The sequence below is a fragment of the Centropristis striata genome, chromosome 6, assembly GCF_030273125.1.
Source record: "Centropristis striata isolate RG_2023a ecotype Rhode Island chromosome 6, C.striata_1.0, whole genome shotgun sequence".
Lineage (NCBI taxonomy): Eukaryota > Metazoa > Chordata > Actinopteri > Perciformes > Serranidae > Centropristis > Centropristis striata.
Window position 1 is genome coordinate 9854158 of NC_081522.1, and position 23265 is coordinate 9877422.

The 23265-nt window shown below is 39.8% G+C and overlaps 2 protein-coding genes across 2 annotated transcripts in view; both read right to left on the reverse strand.

Annotated features, from left to right (window-relative positions):
- Positions 1–1834: 1834 nt before the first annotated feature.
- Positions 1835–22888, reverse strand: LOC131973106 (potassium/sodium hyperpolarization-activated cyclic nucleotide-gated channel 3-like). Its single transcript, XM_059334957.1, has 8 exons — positions 21354–22888; positions 16279–16702; positions 14168–14329; positions 12263–12481; positions 9267–9413; positions 7563–7803; positions 6357–6521; positions 1835–5124 (listed from the first exon to the last, which is right to left on the reverse strand). Exons 1-8 carry the CDS (start codon positions 22001–22003, stop codon positions 3572–3574), a joined length of 3561 nt encoding a protein of 1186 aa, XP_059190940.1. The 5' UTR covers positions 22004–22888; the 3' UTR covers positions 1835–3571.
- LOC131973107 (neuroplastin-like) overlaps positions 16671–23265 on the reverse strand; it is a 33169-nt gene continuing 26574 nt past the window's right edge. Inside the window, exon 6 of the mRNA XM_059334959.1 lies at positions 16671–16702. Coding sequence (XP_059190942.1) covers positions 16686–16702 — 17 coding nt within the window. The 3' untranslated portion in view covers positions 16671–16685. The remainder of the gene's footprint in view (positions 16703–23265) is intronic.

Here is a 23265-nt window from a genome sequence, read left to right on the forward strand (position 1 = left end):
AGGATGAAAGTTAAAATGCAGAAGTATTAGCATCAAAATATACTTAAACAAAAATAAGTCTATGCAGAATGGCCTGTTTCAGAATAATGAATATTAATGCAGGGGTGCAAACTCATCAGGTATGAGAAAGGTAAAAAAGATGCTCCCCCGGAAAAATATAAGCTTTAAATTTACAGACAAGTAAAGCAAGTTAAATCAGTGCAGATATTTAGGACGCAACACATAACAGGACAACAAACTCACATCACATATAAAGCAACCCATTACATGAATTATACTTTATATTAGCACTCTACTCTGCACCATTGCACAACAATATTACTGATCACAATTTTCATGTTTTGTTGTCTTTCTGTTTCTTGTAAGCATGTGTGAGTACTGTGCACTTACATGACCATTAAAGCCAACTTTGATTCTGCTTGATAAAAGCTGCAGGTGCATAAAGAGTTCCGGTTCGGTTTTACTTGTTCCCACCCTATGGTTCCCACCTTACTCTAAAGTTGCTGCTGTAGCTGACAGTGAACCTGCAGGCGGTCTTCCAGCTCCATCGTTTCCTTTGCATTTGCTGTAGTGAGTGAATCCACTTGTTGCGCTAACTTCAGTGCATGTTTGCTGATAATGTACGGCTAAAGGTTTCGGGGCGGAACTCGCATCTGAGCTCATGCAGTTTGGTGCTGTAGCAATTAATGGGTTCCCCTCTCTATAGGCCGACACTAACGGTACATAGTGCCTACCTATAGAAACAATACAGACCTCTCCATTTTCGTTTGCAAGTTTGCATCCCTATTATTGAATTATAATATTACTGCAATATTTCTACACTCTACTGCATTATTATCTCATACTGCTTTGCAATATGTAGGCTACATTTTAACATTGTGCAATAATGTTCACTACATCTTGTTCATATCTGCCCACATCATGGGTATATTATTGTTGATATTATTCAATACTTTTATATTCTGTCCCCACTCACTATTTTTTCTGTTATCCACTTGCCGCTGTAATGGTGCAATTTTTCTATCATGGGACTAATAAAAAGTTGATCTTATCTTAATTCATTATGATTATTAGTACTGTACATCACTTTAATGTTGCAGCACGTAAAGATGAGGCTCATTTATTTACTTTATACACTGCCACAGATAGCTTGTGAGTTTCACCAAGGGGTCGATAAAGTTTTATCTTTTTCCATAATAACATCTAATTTATCTGTTGATGATATTTTTAACACTAATCTGAATCTGCTAGGTAAAGTTATCTTAAAAGCAGAAAAAGTACAATATTTCCCTCGCAATTCTTGTGGAGTAAAAGTAAAAAGTAGCATAAACTCATGAAATGTACCTAAAAATTGCACAGTACCGGAGCAAGCACTTTCCAGCACTGTACAACTGTTGTATAATAATGCAATCTTCAAAACACTGGCTCATCTGGTGGAGTTATTGCAGGACAGGGAACATCAGGTGTGTCCGCTCTTTGTCCAGAAAGACATATGAAAAGGACAAGTTTTGTCGACCTTAAAATCTGATTTTAATCAAACCATGCAGCAGCACTGAATTAAATATCTATATCTACTCACTAATCCAGCACTTATCAACTCCACGAACACGGCAGATAAATTTCTTTGTACTGACGAGTGGAATATCTGGCACATTACAATCCTGCCTATTTTGAATGCTGGCACCGAACAACACCATGCAGTTCTCAATTTATAATCCGGCTTAAAGTCTGAAACTTCACCAGCGTTTTATCAGATTCTCCACACATGCCACACTCTGCTCTTGAAAAGAAATCAACAGCTCGGACGAGCATCATTGACCATATGTTATTTTATTGCACTGAATTCAGTCGCTAAAATTAAATATGCCTAACATACATAGATGATGGAGTCCTCAGATTTGTTGGTTAAAAGGCAGCAAAATGAGAAATAAATATATAATAAATAGATGAATGATTGACACCTCCTCCTTCACACACATTGAGGTTGAATGCTCTCAAAGTAACCTTACGCTCAACCCGAGCTGATGCCTCTGGCAGGTGGTGTGGTGGTGCGGGGTTGGAGGAGAATAGTAATGAGGGATTGATCGAGCCCATTGGCAGTGACTGGCTAGTGACTGATCGTATCTCTCTTCCCTCTGGGAGTCAAGAGTCACAGCAAACCGCAGGTTCAGTAACCAGGCAGCTAAAGCCAGTGGACAGGATCCTCCGATGATTTGACCTGCTGACCTGCTCACAGTTCCTCGTTGGTCGCAGGTCCACAGAGAGAAGTATTATCTAAACACACAAACTTATTATAGGTAGAAGGATTCAAGAGTCCGTTTTTTTTAAAAAGCAGTCAGTGATACATCGCTTATTGATTCAGCATAGCATCACAAAGCAGCAATTGTTCAACAACAGATGTCAAATCTTACAATCAAATAATGTAAAATGAAAGAGGTAAATATGCAGCAATATGACCCATCAGGGTTTCTTGTTAACCAGGCGTCCAAGTAACTGCTTTTAGCCCTTTGACTGGTGCAAGAAACATTCAGATCAGTCTTAGTGCATTGCTGGTTTCAGGATGTTTGATTATCCACAATTGCTTTTATTCCATTTAACTCCCTTTTTTTAACCTAACTAAAAACAGAATCTCACTCATTGACTTTGATTCACAGTACCTTTGTATACCCATAAAAAAACACAGATTATTGCATACTATGCTGATGGCACACAAACAACTGTTCTGTACCAAAGTTATTGTCAGCCTGAAATGAGTTGACATCAGAGGTGCGCCTTACCACACGCCGGAGCAGTTGTGGAAATGTGTGTGTTGTCTCTGACACCGGTTACACTTTTCCAGTACTCTGCAGAAAACCATTATCGCCCTCGGTTCAACACATTCAAAAATTAATCCCTCATCTCCCACTCAGACAGACAAACATTACATTCATTACTTCAGGTTTTTTTGAGTGTGATCTGATTTGTGTGACCCATTTGGGTGTGCAATATTGCTGAAACGCTATCTTGGAAGACATGCCGTCATCAAAACATTACGTTAGGTGATCTCTGAAACGAGCAAAGTGCACAGTCTGTCTCTCCTCGAATCTCTTTGCATTCACACGACACACTCGGTGGTGGGAAAGGACATGAGAAAGGACAATAATTTTTGGTTTCAATCATAACTGGATACAGTTGTGGACAAATTTCCAACTAAAGGGGTGTAGCTAAAAGGTTACACAAAATTGCCTGGACAATGGGGGTTTAAACAAAATACTACAAATCACAGAGTGTGGTTATAATACAATACATAGAACAATTGATATTTTCATGAGGTGCTATATATACCCATCAATAGGTTTTGGATTTTATTACTATATTCAAAGATGCAATATCCTGTAAAAAAAATATCCATCAGTGTCCATTATTATCCCCGAACCATTCAGTCTGATTAAAAATGAAACCACCGATCTCCAATCTGATTAGAATAACACACCCTCCTACTTTAAAATTTGACAAAGTAGTGGTTAAAACAACGCCAAGAAGGAGGCGGCCTCCCGTTTGTTCAGGCATTAGAGGAGGGTGTGTCTGAACCTCACAAGTTGGATGGAAGTTTGGACTGTTTGTGTTCGGTCTCTAACATCTTAGAAGGGGATCTAGCGTGGGGAGAGTGAATGCCAGCGGACTTGTTCTGAGGTTCAGGCCCTGAATGTGTCCGACTGACAGGAGCAACTTGACCCGGGATCGGGCTGTAGGGTTTACTGACAGCCATGGGGGAGGAGAAGGGGCTGGGGGCCCCTGCTGCCCCCTCTGAGAAGCCGCTCATGGCCAAAGGCCTTTCCTGGTGTATAGAGCTGTGAGAGCCTGAGATAGTCTTTATTTCCTGGGTAAAGAGATCCATGGAGGACTCGGCCCTGTCTTTGAGGGTACAGGCCACCCTGGCAGGACATGAGGTCTGAGGGGTCAGAGGGCTGTGAGAGCCCATAGCACTGGGGAGCTCACTGTGGTGGACTGTCCTCCCCCTAGCAGGGCTCTGTATGCTGGGACTGTGGACTGGAGGCGTGTAGCAGGGCGAGGCTTCAGCGGAGCCATACTGGGCCAGGGAGGCGAGGGCCGAGTGCTCGGGGAGAACCTGCGGCAGGAAAACAGATTGGAGACCCGCAAGGCTTTGCTGCGCCAGGGAGGCTGCGGCCCCGGCTCCGACTGCAGACCCTGGCTGAATAAATCCAGTGGAGGACGGAGTGCTACTGATGAAGGGAAAATGTGGGAGGTGGAAACCGCTGGATGTCCTGCTGGCTCTGTCGTGACTGTACCCCATCTGCTGCACGGTGGCGTGAGAGGTCTGCTGCAGCTGGCTTAGTATGGGGCCGACAGAGCTGGAGATGAGAGGGCTTATGGCGGAGGCAGAGGGGGCGGGGAATCTCCCTGCTAGCCTCCCCGGTGCCCCCTGCTGGAGTAAACCTAACGGGTGCGGTGGGGTGGTCATAGCACCGTGGAAGGGCTGAGGGTGGAGCTGAGCGGAGCAGGTGTAAGAGACAGTGGCCTGGCTGATGGGGAAGACTGAGGCCATGCCGGAGTGGGGAGGAAGGTGTGGCAGCTGGTGCGAGGACAGAGGGGCCAGGGGCTGCAGGCTGCTGGTGAAGATGGGCTGGGACGTCAGTGACGGGGACACAGGCCCAGTGGAGAAATGCTGTGCCCTGAAGGCCGCCAGCGTTGGGGTCTCAATCCCAGATTTGAACTTATTTGCGCTGGCAGGAGAACTGGGCCCTGAACCACAGCTGCTGGACGTGTTCGCTCCAACATGGACTCTCTTTGGAAGGCTGATGGGGTCCTTCAGGGGGCCCGGAGTCAGAGGATGGTGGAAGAGAATGGAAGGCAGCTGGGAGTGGTGGGCTAAGGCCAGAGCCAGCGGGGTGGTGGCAGCAGCGGCCTGGAGTGGGGCCTGAACCAGTGGGGCCCAGATGACCGGGGTGGGTGATGGGGGAGCAGGGTGCAGGCTCTGGGGGCTGGTCTGGATCAGCTGCGTGCACTGGGCCATGTCACGGTCATGCTGCACTATTCTTTGGATGATCTCACTCTCTTGGAAGTTTAGTGTGCCAGAACTTTGGTGATGCTGGACTTTATTCTGAAGGACGGAGTTCCTCTTCCCTGTTAAGAAAATATGAATCAGGTCACACTGTTTTCTCTTTTATTAATGAGCACATACTAGACAACTCATCAGCACTGTAACCTTGTCTCTTTTAACTCGAGGGTTTAAATGTGATAACAAAGCAAAACATAACATATCTATGTATTAGCAACCAATCAGTTCTTATATGAGGCGTTACACTGAAGAACAATGTGGCAGAAACAGTGAAGACAGAGCATGAACTCTAAAACGTTTCTTATTCTTCACACAGCTCAGACAACATTCTCTTCTGGATAAAAGCAACAAAAGTGCCCTTCGTAAAAAATAAACTTGTTAAAAGCACTTCCAAAAGAAAATGGTGCCTTTGTTATAAAACCACAACACGTTCCACAGAACAGCTGTAAAACTGTGCGGCTCCACTCTCTACATGGAAGCACAAAACTACATTGTACCTCAAGGTGTTTATGAGCAGAAATAAACTGCCGCTCAGTCTCAAATGTACATGTATGTCATTTTAGTCATTTTAAACAACACCAACAATATTCATGAATTCAGTACAATATTTTAATGTAACAGTATCTTACTGCCACTAAAAAAAGCTAGAACTAGGAAATGGATAAATAATAACCCATTAAATTAAATGTACAGTATGGAAACTCTGTTTTAATCAATTTGCTATTTGATTGGTGAATTGGCTCGTACAACTTAATTCAAAGGGCAATTTTAAAAAATAAAGATTTTTGCTACATCAACAGCCTTTCTTGGGACTGAGTAGTTGATTTGCAGGTTAGTCTGGTGAAGTTATTGTGTTAATATTTCATGGATTTGTTTGAGTGTAAAATAAATTGTTTGGTTTTGCATTCATATTTGATCGTTGTCTGATTATAAATCAATTTATTAAGTGAAATTGTATTTTTAGTTTCTTAATGTCTTCTTATGCAATCAATTGTTTTGATTTTCAATATTTCTATTATTTTCTTTGTAATACTCTTGTATTACAAAAAATCTGTAATTTCAATACATTCGATAATTTCATCCTCAACTGCTATTAATAAATTGTTGGATCCTCTGTCAGCAGATGCCTCCCCCATCACTGCAGGTTTTTCAGTGTACAATCAATAACACATATAATAACCGTTATTATTGAAACTACAGCAGCGTTAGATTTAATATATGAAGAATAAGCAGGCAAAGTGAACTATCAACCATACTACTTGACTGTAAAACATGTCTCCAGGTTTTCTGGACTCACCGATGCGGTCCAGGCGGTCGAGAGCGACGGTCTCAAAGGCCCTCCTCATCATGGGATACTCCTCCAGCACCTCGTTGAAGTTGTCCACCGACAGAGAGTACAGCCGACAGTAATTATCTGCTCGCACGCTGGCTGTCCTCCTGCCTCGGGTCAGCAGGCAGATCTCTGCAGGGAGGGAGGAGAAAAAAAAGTTTAATTATTTGTACCATGTATTTAAAACAAGTCAGAGATTAACATCAAGGTTGTTTTTTTTTTTAAAAAGGTGATTAATATCAAGTGTTGTGTGATGGTTTCCCACTTTTCTCATACAATAACGACCACGTTTATATCTTTTTAGACCCATTCATAAAAGGGATGGCTAAAATAGTATTATTAGTGTGAGATGATAAAACATGAAAAGAGCGATGCCTCTGAACCCCACAGATGGAGCACTTAATGCAATTTCTGCAGCTTACAGTTTGTCCTGACCTCATCTGCCGTGCCAGATCAGAAAAATAAAATAATGCGCCATTTTAAAAAAAAAAGGGAAAAAAAGTAGACATATTTTTCAGGGCAGACATATTGAGGATATAGACACAAACACACACACGGACTCACGCGCTCTCTCTCTCTCTTAAACACATTTTCTGTCCTCATTTCCCATTTTCACATCTGTGTGTGTGTGTGTTCAGCTGTGCTTAGGAGCTTTAAGCCAAAATATATCATGTTTTGTGATTACCATATCATATCAAAAAAAGTATTAAAATGTGGTTTGAAATAATCTCCATGCTTTGGTATCAAAATAATTGCTTCGGTTGTCACTGTAAATTATATATTTTTATTTCCCGGTTGACATTTGATGATGACATTTCATTTTTCTGCACAGCTGGATACCAACAACAAGACGACGCAACAAGGGCGACAACAAACGGAAAGTTCTGGATTTCAGCTTTAAATATGGCGTTAACAAAAGGGGAAAACCCCACAGATGGAATCAAAGATCACAAAGCTTTGCTCCTCTTAGTCCCGAGCCCTTTTAAGGAGATGATGTGGACAATTTTTCCCAGCTGTAATAGTCAGGGAAGTTAATCTGCTGAGTGCCGGAACAAAATAAATCAAAACAAATCATACTATCAGCACTCCTTCACATACATTCAAACTGACTCAGTGCCAGCTACAGAAAACATTAGCATGCAGTCCACACAGCGCCTTGTGCGCAGACATTACCTCCAAAATAAGAGCCATCAGACAGCTTGGTGTCTTTGCTGCTCTTGGTGAGGACGCTGACGACGCCATGCTGGATGAAGTACATCTTCTTCCCGATGGTTCCCTCTCTGATGATGTAGTCGGCCGGCTGGAACACCTCAAAGCGCAGTTTGGTCAGCATGGAGGTGACAAAGTTCGGATCGGCATTGGCGAACAGAGGCATGGAGGCCACCAGCTTTCGACAGTTGAAGTTGATGATTTCCTGCAGAAGCAACACACAGAAAAAAGTATTTTCAGATGCTGGGACGAGGCCTTCACAACACAAACATCGGTGTTAATACATGTGTACATTTCAATCATTATAAAAGCAGAACGGTTAACGGCTTAGTGCTCCATTAATGAGATTCTCTGTCCTCATAAAAGTCTCCGGCCATTACTAATCAGATTACATGACTATTAACATTATGGTGCAAAGTAAGAGAGGCATGATTGTATGAATAATTAACTTTAAACCATTTATACAAGGGTGCTCACTTCATTAATTAACACATTTTTGCTGCTTTTAAAAATATAGTATAAAATAACTAAACATATTTTTTCCACATTATGGAGTATATACACTTTAAACATGGTATATTATAACACACTAATGTGGCTGTAAGCAGATATAAGGACATTTTATAGGTGGTTAATGCTACTAAATGACAGTGTTGTACAGTATTACAACTATGTTTTACTATATGGTCTACCAGTCTCCCCATAAAGGATGACTTATAATTGAGTATGACTAAATTAAATTAACAAGGGAAATGCTTTGTTTTTGGAATATGTAGGTCACTGAACCCGACCAATGATAGTTATGTGGATCATCGGGTACTCGCAGGAACAGCTGGTTAGCACGGGAACTAGCTGGTTGAGGATTTTTAAAATTTGTCAGTTAATTTAAAGAAAAGGAGGCTATATCATAATGTACATTCTTGTATCTGTGAGAATTACTGTGCAGTGTGTGTGTCCGGTTTCAGTGTCGAGGGGAACATTTTAATATTTAATATTTTGGAGTCGCCGCTGAACATCGATGGCTAACGTGGTTAAGCTAGCTGTTAGCTAACCAAGAAGCTTCACTTATTAACCAGTAACCATGTGACTTAAATATCTGACATCTCCTTTTAATTGTGCTATGAACCATTCATTTATGTCTATATACTGCTTATAAATGTTAAACTGGAAGTTTTAAAGTAAAGTGTTTGCAGTTTTTCTTTTAGTTGTCTTGTTTTGCTTGTGGTGTGAGCTATGGGAAATTGAGGTTCATTTTTTTGACTTTCTGTCCTGTCTACGAGAACATAAGGGATGTCATTTGGTAAAATGACCTCCATTTATGTTGATTTCTTTTGGCTGGATGACAATGAAAAACTTGAATTTTGCTTCAGGAGTAGCCAATTTTATTTGTCACACTTGGGAAAGAAGGAAGAATATGTTCTGTGAGACAGAGCTGTAAAATAACCTGTAAATCTCATTCTTTAATAAAATGTTTGACCACTGCAACTGCAACTTCAGCATCTTGTAAACCAATGATGGCTGGGCTCTTTGTGTGCAGGACACGACAAAATAAAGAAAATCATAATCAATCAATCAAGATAGATGTTGAAGCCAACATTATGATGACTCAGCAGTATTATCATCGAGACAACAACAACAACAACAACAACAAGGTAGATGGCTCCTGACCTCTCGCAGCGGCTCGTTCAGCTCCTCCAAAATGCTTTCCTCGTCAAACATCTTGCCCTGGTATCGATGTTCGTAGTACTCGTGGATCCTCTGGCGCATGTCGGCAGGAAGTTTATGGAAGGACATGTACTGCTCCACCTGCTTATACTGTAAAAACAACAACACATGTGCAATTATTAGTTTATTTTACAGACTGGAGTAGACTTATAATGGAGACTGCTGCATTTGAAAATAGATAGAAGATTGCCAGGGTAAATAATGAACAGAGTAAGGCCAGACAAACATGGCAGAAATATTTTGTTTATATTAGAAGGTGCGACAATTTAGAGCAGCACTGGTAGAGAGGATGTGTATATTTATTTATGTCTGTAGGTCTGTATATTTTTGTAAGAACTACTGAGGTGCTGTGGGCGGGTGAAGTCTGCCTTTTAAGTTACTTTTTTTTTTTTTTTGGTTATTGTATGTATATCATAACTGTATTATTCTTTGTATTTTTGGATTATGTTATTATATTAAAAATGAATAATATAATAACATAAAAATAATTATAACAACTATACAAAATAATTATTATAAATGATTTTTTTATTCAAATATTAAAATTATCATAATGACATTATTTTTATTAAATATCAAATTATTATATTACAATATTTTATTAAATATCAAATTATTATATTACATTATTTTATTAAATATCAAACATATTATAATTACATTGGTTTTATTAAATTCAATATTAAAATATGTCAGTAAACAGCCACCACAGAAATATCATGCACATGTAGCTGAACTGTTACTGAAAGAAAAAATGCAAAGTCATGTCAAAATGGATATATTAAAGTGATTGATGTGTTGGCTCAGAGGTGCACTATAATGTGTCTCATTATGTTAACAGTCAACTGTCAGGCCATCTGTGAAACCTGCCCACAGAGCGATGTTGTGCCTCTGTCCCATCTGACAAATACAGTTGCGCTCTGCAGGCTGCAGCTAATAACATTAACTACTGTGTCCTTCAGCGGTGTACTTTCGCAGCAGAGCACCGTGACTGGTGTGTGTGCCCAATCTATGTGACTAATGTCCTGCTGTAAGTCACTATTTAGCATTTATTAACTAGCTCTTCAACTATCTCTAATGTTTGTTTTCTGTGTTAAAAACCCATAACAGTGGGGCATTTTCTCACTTAAGAAGACACTGAAGGGGAAGAAAGTAAACCTTTTGCTTTATTTTAACTTTTATTTAAATGTTAAATAGACATGACTATGAAACTTCCCCAGTTAATTACTGACATTGAATTACATTACAACTTTTCTGAAATTTCATGTCTTATTATGCAAACGAGGCACTATCCTGTTAAATATGTGCTAATTTCCAGACATTTTCAGAACAGAAATCTAAACATTGGGAAATCAGGTTCAAAATCTTGTTTGAATTGAATGACATATTAAAGGTTTTTTTCTTACAGAGGGAATTTTGGATCTCTCTTTTTATCACTCCAAACCCACAGTATGAACCTTATAATATAGATAGCAATGAAAGTGGAAAGTTTGGTGTATGTGAGAGTTGCTAAAGTGGAGATTTTTTCCCTATGAGAGAAAAAGCAAATTTGGAGAAAACAGCCCTTAAATATATGTATTGTAAACTTCCACACATATGTACTTTACTTGAAACCAAAATCAAATCAAATCATGAGCATCATATGCCATGTATAATATCATAAATAAACACAAATTGTATTAATTGTATTTTCTTTCAACGACTAATGAAAGAAGACACACACACAGAAGATGTTGTGAAAGTTAAAAAAAATCGCAAAAATTGACCAGAACAAGAAAAATAGTGATTTTGCCTCTAATGTCTCACCTTAATAGCATCATGATAAATTACAAGTTTCACAAAAATACTTGCTACAGCATCATATATCATCGTCGTATCATCATCAGTCGTGGAATTAGCATTCAAATCCTTCACGTAAGTAAAAGTAGCAACACAAAGATGTGAAAGCTTTTTGTAATTGCTCACTGCTTCAAAAGTCAAGGTACTCATGCAGGAATGTCCCCTGTGACTGATATATTATTATGTATTATATTTTTGCATTATTAATATTGATGCAAGAAATGTATAAGCAGTTTACTGTTGTGGTTGGTCAAGCTAATTTTAAAGTCACACTACCGGCATGTTTAAAAATGTCTCTGCTGTGATTAATATTTTGGATAACTTGGTTTTCCCACATAATTAGTAAAGACTAAAACTCTCAAAAGGGCTGGAAGCACTTCTACTTTCTTTGCACTCATTGAGAAATTCTGGATCTGGCCCTGCAACCCACACACCACCGCTGCTCGTGCTAGGTTGACAGAGCAGTGCGAGCCGGTCGCAGAGCTGCAGACATTCCCTAAGCGGTTGGGGTTTCTGGTTTGTTTTATGGCTTTTTTTTTTTTGAAGATTATTTTTTTGGCATTTTGTTGCTTTATTGATAGTGAGAGATAGAAAGGGGGTGATAGAGGGGAAGACATGCGGCAAAGGGAGCTCAGGCCGGTTTCGAACCCGGCCTGAGCTGCAGCACACGGCTTTTGATCAACTTTTTGGAGTAGTAAAGTACATATTCTAGCTTGCCCGGCTTAAGTTTGAATCTTTTAGAGAAGTGCACTGACATCTCCCTTTCAGTAGAGGAATGTAAAAATGTATCTCTAAGGACAAACTATCTGCACAGATACAAGTCAGTAAAGTCAACGTTAGATATTTCAGGAGACATTAACATATAAAAAGCATTATTTGAGAGGAGGGAATTCACTCATTTATGCTGTTGGGTATCTATAATAATATATATTAGAAGAATAAAGTAACATAAAGTGAAATTAAAGTAAATTAAAATACTCCAAAAATGTACAAGTAACTCAAAACTGTCCTTGAGTAGAGTATCTCGGCATATGAAATTCAACTCTCTTCAAGTGACAGAAAGTTGATTTTTCTTTGACAAATATCAGCCAAACACCCACCTTCTCCTGGTACTGCCTCCTGGAGGAGTCCAGAGACTGAATGAGTGCAGTGGCATGCCCCACAAACATGGCAAAGCAGGTAGCGCCCACGATCATGCTGAGGATGGTGAGCCACACGTCAGCCATGCCGATGGGGGGGTACAGGCCGTACCCGATGCACAGCATGTGACTCATGGCCTTGAACAGGGCGTAGGAGTACTGCTGACCCCATGTGTCGTTCTGTAAGAGACGAAGAGGAGGAAAGAGAAAGTTTATCACCACAACATCAACGCTGCAGCACACTTTGTGAGCCTATTCTCAGTTCAAGATCGACTTTAGTTTCCTAACTAAAGCATCGCCTTGTAACATATATGCTGACTGACAATATTCTCCTGGTTTAGTCTATTTCAGTTAGCAATTTACTTATAATTATATTCTGTAGTCATATCGATAATTAATATCACTTATCTCCAGATGCTTGAATATGATGAGGCTCGCACTAACAATTATTATCATTATAAACTAATCTGCAGATTATTTTCTCAATGAAGCGATTGTTTGGTCTATAAAATATCAGAAAAGTGCTGAAGATTCCTGTTATAATAATTATATAAAATGCCTCAAAGTATAATTATTGTATAGTTTCAAAGCAGCTAAAAACTGGGTTTCAGAACCAAAGTATGTATCAATAATATTAGACTTCCCTGACTCAATTAACAAGTTATGGTGATAACCTCGAAGCACCTGTGGTGTGTTTTTGGATCTATATTTTTTGTAGTTCAGTTCTTTGTATTTTGGCTATAGTAACCATTTACTTTACACTGAGGGCATAACATTTTAGATTTCTTTTTATTAAAAATACTTCATATTTATGAATACAAGAATGCTATAATATGAACATAATAACTTTTCTTTTCTTGGCTAAGAGCAGAAAACAGCAACAGTAACTCATTTTTTTTATTCTGTTGGAGAGAAGATTTCAAGATGGTACCTGGGTATTGATACTGCAAAAAAAAATGAGTATTGAAACTGTTTCAAATATCAAGCATCAATATGTATCTATATATTGATATTTTTGACATCACTATTTCCAACACCAGCAAAGAGAGACCAGAAAAAACGTACGCTGGTTCACACCCAAGTGAGCTGAAGAGCGAGTCTGTTGCATTAGCTATCGCTGTTTCTGATTGTTTTCCTGGGAATATCTCAATAGGAAACTCAGTTCAAAGTATTGCATATACACAGTACTTTAATCAGTGGGCCACAGATTCATCACCTTTGTGGTACTGAATTCAATGGAAGAAAAAAAAAGTTGGGACACTGGGTAAAAAGCTAATAAAAGGAGAATGCATCAAACTCATAATGAGTGTATATACTTTTTTTTTTTTAAAGTTTCTCACTTTCAGCATTTTATATTTTGTCTTTGTACCGTATTCAATTGAATGTAGGTTAAAGAGGATTTGCAAATCACTGTATTTTGTTTTTTATTGTTATTGTTATTTTATTAGTGTAGATAGTGATGTATGACATTTATTTAAATGAAAATCTTAGAGATTACAACTAAAAGTTTTTTTTTTTTTAAATAGACACCTTTAAATATTATTTATTGAGTTTATGATTCAAAAACTCAGCTATTCTGCCTCATCAGGACATTGTGGGTGTGATTCCTTTTCATTTCATTTAACGTGACCAATAACCCCACAGCTCTTCACATTTTGCTTTAAATGTTGCTCTTGACTGATGCAGTGAACAACATATTGTTCCAGCTGAGACCCGCCTACGTCAAACCAGCAAAAAAAGAAGAAGAGGAGAAAAAAAAAAATCTCTCACGTGAAACAACCAATATGGTTCTAAAGTTGGCAGAGAAGTTTGTGTTCATGCAGGATCCCGTCACTCACAGCTCACAGGATCACTTGGACGACTTACCACCATCTTGTTTCGAGTGACCCAGCAGTCCTGAGGGAAGTCCTGCAGCATGGGAACCAGGAACTGCAGACAGCCGTCCCAGTGACACAGCAGCAGCATCATACCAATCAGGTTCATGATGCGCACCATGGCGCTGGCCAGGTCATAGGTCATATGGAAAACCTGTGACACAGATTATCAGCATTAATAAATAACAGAACACATAAATCTATGAAATTTAAATTCTCTCTCATGCAATCAGAGGATTTGGAACATACAATACGTGCTTCGTGGGCTGACAGACACAAGGGGTCCTGTACTGGTCTTAATCTTCTATAGACCACCAGAGGCTGTTTCACTGTTGCATAACCATCTGCAAGCAACATTAATGGCCTATGGGGAGTACAGCCTCAGTAGGAATTATGAAAATAAGATAATGCAGGGAAATATCTGTTATTAAGGCAGTTGACTGTGTGTGAGCCTCAGTGGGGAACTGGCACATGAACTCTGCAGCTTAAAGAATATGTACAGTTGTTTTTACAACACGCAGTATCATGTTAATTCCCTGTTAGGAAAAAAAATCCAAACATGTTAAGAGTGAGGAGAAATCTGTATATACACGGTCGCCCATAAAGTTGGAACAATTTTGTTTTCAGACACAATCCTCTGTTAATGGCGATTTCATTTTCATTGTGAGATGTTTGGAAGAGATGTATTAATACATTTTTGTAAAGATATACACTTTATCTGTCAATGATAAATCACATTGTCACAATCATTTCATGGAAAGAGGTAAAGAAAATATATTATTCCAACTTCATGGGCGACCATGTATAAGGAACATTTCTGTACTTTTTGTATAGATCTGACAGTTTGGTTGCAACTAAATATTCATTGTCAATGTTAGAAATGCCCGTCACATTTGCTCAGAGCATGATCAGATATTAAATTTATTATGTAAAAAGTAGCTTTTTTCTTCTTTTTTTAGTTTACTTCTAACAATGACTAAAATCATGTTGAAAATGTGCTGCTGATGTCTTTTCCATTATGTGATTGGTGTATAATTGATTAGCTGTTTTATCCCAAAAGAGGTAATTTCATATCTTAATAACAAGTAATATATATCACATTATGGTGTGTTTTTTGTCCTTCCATAAATAAATAGTTTATATAAAATAACCATATGCTAAACCCTTTTTGTATATTCCTGTGTAAAGTATAAGCTTGGGTTAATTTAATTGAAATATGACAAATGAAAAGTATTTTTCAATGTTTGGCTCCACACATGCAGGGATCAGAACATGCAGGGATAATCTAAATCAGAGGCGGGTCAAGACAGTTTGGACCGGGGTGAGCTAAGTGGAGCACTGACTTATTCAGATACACGGCAGAATAACATTAATTTACCATTTCAGTCATCACTGCTCATATCTATTTTAATTACTAACATTGCAGAGCATGGGGACGCCCAAGGTTCAAATTACGTTAATATTCTGCTAGTTTGTCGACATTGTGATAGTATTAATATAGATATATATAAAATATACAGACCTTAACAAATTTATTAGACCATCTGTCATCAAAAACGAGAAAACTTTATTTTCGAAATCTTTCCAAAGCTTGTTTAAACTAAAATGTTATTGGAGGGTTTTTTTTGGCAAATAAACTGAATTCACCTTTTTATCCCCAAATTTGAGCCGGTTCACTGGGCTTCTCTGAGAATTAATGAAGCATAACATTCAACCACTAAAACTCATTTTTTTGTTCAGGAATGCAAGTAAATAACTATAATTTGACATCTTAATCAAGAAATAATAATGTGCTTTGCTATTTTTACAATTTTTTTGAAAATTTGTGGATAACAATAATAATTATATTTTAACATTAAAAATATAATTCCTGTTAAACAGCTTCTACATCCTGCTGTATTAACCATAACAGAAACACAAAAAATTATTTTAGTAATTAGTAATGCTGTTAATTTAGGACAGCTGTGGCACAAACTGTGGTCTAATAAATTTGTTAAGCACTGTTTGAAAGACATTTTATATAGTTTAGATTAAATATATGGTCATATCACCCAGCCCATTAGAAAAAGAAACATCCAGAGAGCACGTCCCTGCAGGATCTACCTCTTCCCACTGGTGGATGTAGCGAATGAGTCTGGAGAGGCGCAGCAGCCGCAGCAGACTGAGGATCTTGGTGAACCGGACGATCCTCAGGGCTCGGGCCGTCTTGTAAAAGTCAGAGTCGATGCGTGTCTCCACGATGAGAAAGATGTAGTCCACCGGTATGGAGGAGATGAAATCCACCACGAACCAGGTCTTCAGGTACTTTATCTTAATCTGCTGCGGGTCCAGGATGATCTCCGTGTTGTCCTCCTTGACGATGCCTGTGCGGAAGTTGAGGACCAGGTCCATGAGGAAGAAGGTGTCCGAGACCACGTTGAAGACGATCCAGGGCGGCGTGTGCTCGTCCTTGAAGAAGGTGATGCCCACAGGGATGATGATGAGGTTTCCCACCATCAGCAGCAGCATGGTCAGATCCCAGTAGAACCTGAAACACACGGCGACACACATAACTCATGTTGTAGAGATCAGCAAGTTAAAGTCATTAAGGTATTTAATGTAACTAAAATGAAACTTCTCTCATACCTTTCACAGAATAACTGAGCTGAATGTTTTGTGTGAGGATGAATACATGATGTTTTTGTGGGGTTTTGCGTTTTTTTATGCCTTTAATGAAGATTAAAGCATAAAACCTGGTTCCAGCTTCTCGAATATGAGAATTTAAATTTTTTTTTGTCATATATGATTGTAAAATGAATATATTTTGTCTAACTTTGGCCTTTGGGAGATTATATTGGACATTTTTCACAGTTTTTGCACATTTTACAGACAAAACAATCCAGTCCAGATAATAATTAGTAGATTAATCAATAATTAAAATAATTGCAGCTCTAGTTAGAGAATTGATTATCAGTAGTTTGAACTTTTTGATCTGTTTTCTTCCAGTAAAATGGTACAAAGGATCTGAGGGATACAGCAACAGATCATGAATAGACAGCACCTTTATCAATGGCTGCTTTTCGGTTCATGCAGGAGACTTTTAAAGTCTGAGTGTGTGTGTCTATGTGCATATTGAAGATGTGCTGCATATTCAGAGACATTCTGGACGTGTTGGAACTTCAAATAGAAAATAATCTCTGTCCAACTTGCAGCCCGCAAGATCCAGTAGATCTGTGCTCAAACCGTAAGAACCAATGCAAACAAAGGGAGTGAGCATAAACATTAACTGGGCTTCTGGCCACAGGAACAGGGTTGTTGGAATCCATCTGAATTTCTCATGAGGAAATGTTGATTTTCAGCAGTGCAGCAGATTTTCAGCAGTGCAGCAGAGTTGCAGCGTTGAGTTGTTGTTTTTTACAGTTAAGTCACCAAATTGCATTTTTATTAAAAAGTCATAGCTTAATTTACAACTCTGGCAAAGTATAGCCAACAGTTACAGGCTAAATATCAAATAATAGTTATCTGAGACCATATCTAGCTGATGGAATAATTTACTAACTTGACATTTGATATCCTCCTGATTATGCGGACTGCTTTAAAAGTCTCATTGGAGTAGTTGATGTATAGCAGGAAATATCAATGTACCTGATTATCGATATATTACATTTTGTGATACTGTATCAAACCTCAAAAATACTGTATTGATTTTCAATATATAGTTTACATGCAAAGTTTTGCAGACAGATTAAGCAGCGCTATTATGTTGGATGTAAATGCAGATAAACTTTTTTACTCTGATTTTATGTATATGGAGATGTGTTCCTACCAAAAACAATAACTGCAAAGATAACTATAAATACATAGTTTGGTTTTAGATGGTTTTAATTCAAGCGGAAGGCAGAGTCCACACCACAACTATAACGACCATAATAGCATCTTTCTCTCTCTCCTCTCGCCTCCACAGCACCACAGCTGTGTGTTATTCATATTCTTATTAATAAGAATAACAACAGACAAAAGCAAAAACAAGTGCTTTGTATCTGCAGTTTCTGACTTCCCCTTTTATGTTTATAATTGATGGTATTGAGGAAACATGATAATACAGAAGACAAGAGACATGTGGGGCTCCAACACAGCTGGAGTGTGTGGCGTGTGCTTCGCCCAGCTGTTTACACAACATTATCATTTCAGCGTGGAAGCTCACATAATTTTAGTTGTAATTAAAGTTATGGATGTCCCTTTATACTATGGCATTGCAAAAAAAAGCAATACATCACAATATATAGAATCATAACCCCTGCATCATTACACTATCGTATCGTCAGATTCTTGCCAATACACAGCTCTAATATCACAACACTGGAAACATGCATCGATGTACAGCTGCCAGTCAAGAGATAGAGAACCATTGTTTATAAATGACCATCTTCAGTGTGTAGTATGTAAGATGAGGAGCATGTACACGCGTGATTGCATGTCCGATCCATTTCAGAGATCTAATTAACCACTGATCGATCCAGCGGGAGCCTGACACACCTGCATGGCCAGCACAAACTGTGCAGGGGGGGGGGGGCGGGGGGCAAACCTGCGTACATTACACCACTTAAAGGTTCTTAAGTAGCATGCTTGCCTTGTGAGTTGAATGCTTGTCAACAGGTACCATTCACAATTTCCTTCCATGATTGACCGAGAGAAAAGGAGAGTACTTGATTAAATGTGAGTAGTACGTGGAGGTGATGATGATTTATATGTTGCGAACAAAATCTATAAAGAAGCAGTTGAATTGTGTTTGTGTGAAATGTTCTCCAGGAGAGAGGTGACCAACAGTAGAGAGGTTGCGGCCCACAGACTCCTATTTCAACTTCTACCTGTTTTAGTTACTCACATCAAACCTGTCACAGGACAGACAGCACAAAAAGAGGGAACCAGTGAGGACAGGATGGCCATTTGTTCTAATCAGCTTTCTGTTGTTCTCTGCCAAACAAAGCATTTGCATTCCTCTCTTCATCTGCCTGTTCGTCTCTGCAGTGACACACTGGTCCTAATTGCACTTCCCCTCTCTCGCTAAATCCACCGTTATCTCCTGGGAATCCATGTCATCTCCAGAAGTCAGCTCCCATCAGCCAGATGTTGAGTAGTTAGCATTACTGCTCTGCACACGTCATTGTGCTGCAGAACCCTAGAACAGCTGGACCAAAAAAAAAAAAAAAGGTCTGCAGGGGACAGTGCATTACTGCCCCTGAGGACCATCCAGTTTGTTCATCAGCTGACGGTGCACGCAGCATTCAGGGCACAGACAAGTTTCTGGTGTAATCTGGTGTAAAGCTAACAGTCTCTGGACCTCTACTGGTCCAGAAAGGAATCTTGCACTATTTGGGTCAGAGTGCAACTACGATAAAGAGCATGACAGCACAAAGAGAGGGGAGTTACAAGCAAAGTGAACACAAAAAGGCTTAAAATGGTGAAAGGAGCTTAGATCAATCAGGACAGCTGAAAAAGGGATCACATTTGTACTAGAGATACTTATCTCTTGCTGCCAGGGCGCAGCTGAAGCACAACAGCCTGCATGCAGCTCAGTGGCTTAACACACACCTGTACTGTGGCTCAGGCCCACCAGCAATCATATTAACCATATTTACGCAGCGTGCCAGTTCAGTATGTCTGCTGCTATATCCACGCACAGCTTTAATAAAAGACAGCAGTTACTCATGCTATAAACAACACAGAGACTGTGTTTATAAAAGATACAAGGAGAGTGCTGAGTTGATGCACAGTGGTCATGGAAACACACGGTATGTCTGCACACCGCTGCTACAGACATCAGGGAGTGAAGTTGAGTGTTTGCAGGGTTGGAAACAAGTGTCTCATAAGCCAAAAAAGACCCAGATTGTCTTTTATGGTGCAAAGGTTTACATCTATACTTTGAAACAGGATCTGCAGGATAACGTGTCCACCTTAAGAGGCCCGAAACCCCGCTGCTGCTCAAAGTGTGACCCGAACGGAGCTAGAAGTAATGACACCTCATTCCTCATACACAAAGTTAACAGCTGGGCGCCCTGATTCCTCACATCATTTTCATTTCAATCTCTCTTTCTGTGTGTGTGTGTGTGTGTGTGTGTGTGTGCGCGTGTGCGTGCAGTGTTTTCTGGTGTGTCCCCTCCCTTGTCCACACCATCTCTGCTCCATTAGACTAATTGTACTGTAATAATCTCCACTGATGTGTGCTTCTAATATCTCGAATGGTCATGTTACCCTATTTTGATTACCCCATTTCCAAGCCCCTGCTGCACTCTCTGTAATCCATTGCCCTCGCTAAATGATAAAAAAAAAAAAAAAGTGTAATTCAGATGAGTGGAAAAAAACTGCAGTGACACACATCGGCGTACAACTGGCCGGTGAAAATATGATGACAGTGAGCCTCAAGGTTAAATGTCATGAAAATCCCTTGATGGCGGTGATGAACAGAATGCTGGTTTGCATGCAGCGTGCAATGAAATGTAGAGCATGCATGTATGCATAGCACAGTGTGGAGGGTAAATTAGGGAATTACAGGTTGGCTTAGTTTGTTGCACAAATTCAATTTGTAGATATTTGTGCAGAAAATTGGTTGGTTAGATTACCGTATAGCCTCTTTTTGTGTAAGTGAAACCATATACACACACGCACTTCTCTAGACTAATATCCTACATATTATGATATAATTTGGCTGTCATTGTGATTATAAGAGGATTTTGTATGCCAGTCAACTCCTTTACAATACATCAACATTTTTCCTATAAGAATGTCCTGCACAGTTACCATGGTTAAGTCTATAGAAAAGGATCCTTTTCAGAAATGAAGCCATTTATATATTCAAGGTGTGTGTGGATTACTGAGACACATTAAGCTTATGAAACATCTATTCTGCACAGCTTCACACTCCTGATTATCACGTTGTTATCATAATATCATCACAGTAATCAAAGAAAAAACACTCCTGGTGTATGGGGGATTAGTAGTGTGTGTCTGTGATATTAAGTTTATAGTGACCTGATCCTATTTGATTGTATTTTATGTTGCATCTGGATAAAGCTGTTTTAAAATGATCAGTTTTCTACATGTATGTGCCAAAAAAGGCTAAAATGTGTGACGGGATCACTGCTGCACTTTCCTGTAAGACATCACTGCTGGTAGAGAAAGGTTTTCTGCACACAAATTACCTAAAATCACTGTACGGGTGGATTATCCAGAAGCCAGCAGACTTTACTCGTTCTCTCTCATGCTCCACGGCCCTCTCACTGCCCAACATCCGCAGGGAGAACTTGTTGACTCCCGGTTGGAGCATCGCCCCAAACTGCCGGTGCATGAAGCCGGCTTGGTACAGCCGGTCATCCTCAGGTATGATTTGCTCGGTGCCTTCCAACTTGATGAAATTTGACTGGTCAAACATAGCTTCTTGCCCGGCTGCGCCACTCAGACCACCCGTTGCCCGCTGCTGGGCCCCGGGGCTGTGCTCACCGGGGTAACTCTCGCTGACACCAGCCTCGGGGATGAGGAGCCGCTGCTCCGCTGGATCTGACCCGGGAGGATGCCGCCCGGTGATGGAAGAGACGCTGCCCCTAAATAAGCGACAGTCCCCGTTCAAGTTGGTCTTCACAGTAACGTCCCTTTCCAAGTCTTCGCTCCTGGCCTCCTCAATGCTCCTGCAACTGCTTGCAGGAGACGGAGAGGACAAATGTTTTAGCCGAATACTTTTCCTCTTAGTGTCCTTGTCGCCGTTGTCTCCTTCGTCAATCACGAAGGCTTTTTGCCCAATGTTTTGCGGCAAGCTGTACAGCCGTTTGCGCATGGAAGACTGTAATCTTTCCATTTTGAAGAAGGAGAAGAGATGCGCTCTAAGGATAGCCCGTGAAAACAGAGGGATGAATCATGAATCTCATACACTTGGGGTGCAAAACAGTGACGGCGCATCCGCAGGACAGGTTGTATCTTATTTGACACTTGGGACGTGCCTCTCTCCCCCGGTTCAAACATTGAGATGCGTCAACAATACGTGGCCGCTTCAATCCGACGGTCATGTAAAAGCGGTGATCGGGAAATGCGTGTAAATCCAGGTAACCCCACAGCGTGCAGACGAGAGCGCATCAGGATGCAGCATGCTGAGCGTCGGACGTGCCGGAGTGGAGGGAGAGCGCTGCTGCTGCTGCTGCTGCTGCTGAGCTCCTCAATGACAAAGCATGATCTCCACCTCCCCAAAATATCTGAGCTCTCTGTCAGTGCAAGGTGATGACACGCATGCACGCAGCTGGCACGGGCCTTCAAAGAGCGCTGACATCACTGATCCATCAGCATGCCCGCTTTCTAATAATGTGATTATTGATAGAGCTGATCTATCTATCTATCGAGTTGCCATAGGAGCCAGGATGGCACACGCGCTCACCCCGCCCAGTCAGGACAGCTGGAGAGGATGATTTAAGGATGCCATCCAGCCTTGGAGTTGATCCTAGTTCACTAGTTGAGAGAAAGCGACAGGATGTCTTGGAATAAAGTCTTATGCATCAAATGATCGTCAGCTGGCCTGCACACTGAAGTAAAATAACACCATATGTGTACATATAGTTTCTACTGTTTAGATTTTCATATATTTTTTGTATGTTGACTTTTTCTATTCTTCCTATTTTCGATTTCTACCGCTGTTTTTGTTTGTTCTTTTGCATCAATATACCACAGCGATTCTGATTCTTATCTCATATTTGTATTATCATAGTTTGCAAATAAGAGTTTCTTCCAGCTTTTAAGACACATTATATTATCTAATAAAAGCCATAAGTGTGGTCACAATTGGCCTAGTCAAAAACGTGCCTATAGTTTCTTCAATGACATTAAACGCACTGAAGTGTTACGTCCATTTTAGGTTTTTAGCTTGAGAAAAAAATATTTCTTTTTATGCGTTTATGAAAGTTCATTGTAATGTAAGAGATTCCGTTTGCAGTACTAGGCTACTTTACAGATATGTGTACCAAATTCTAATATGTATGGTGAACAAAAATTAATAGATCAAGCGTCTAAAACAAATGAATAAATAAAAAACTGGTCAATACATCAGTTTACCCAATCAATATTTAGCGCTAC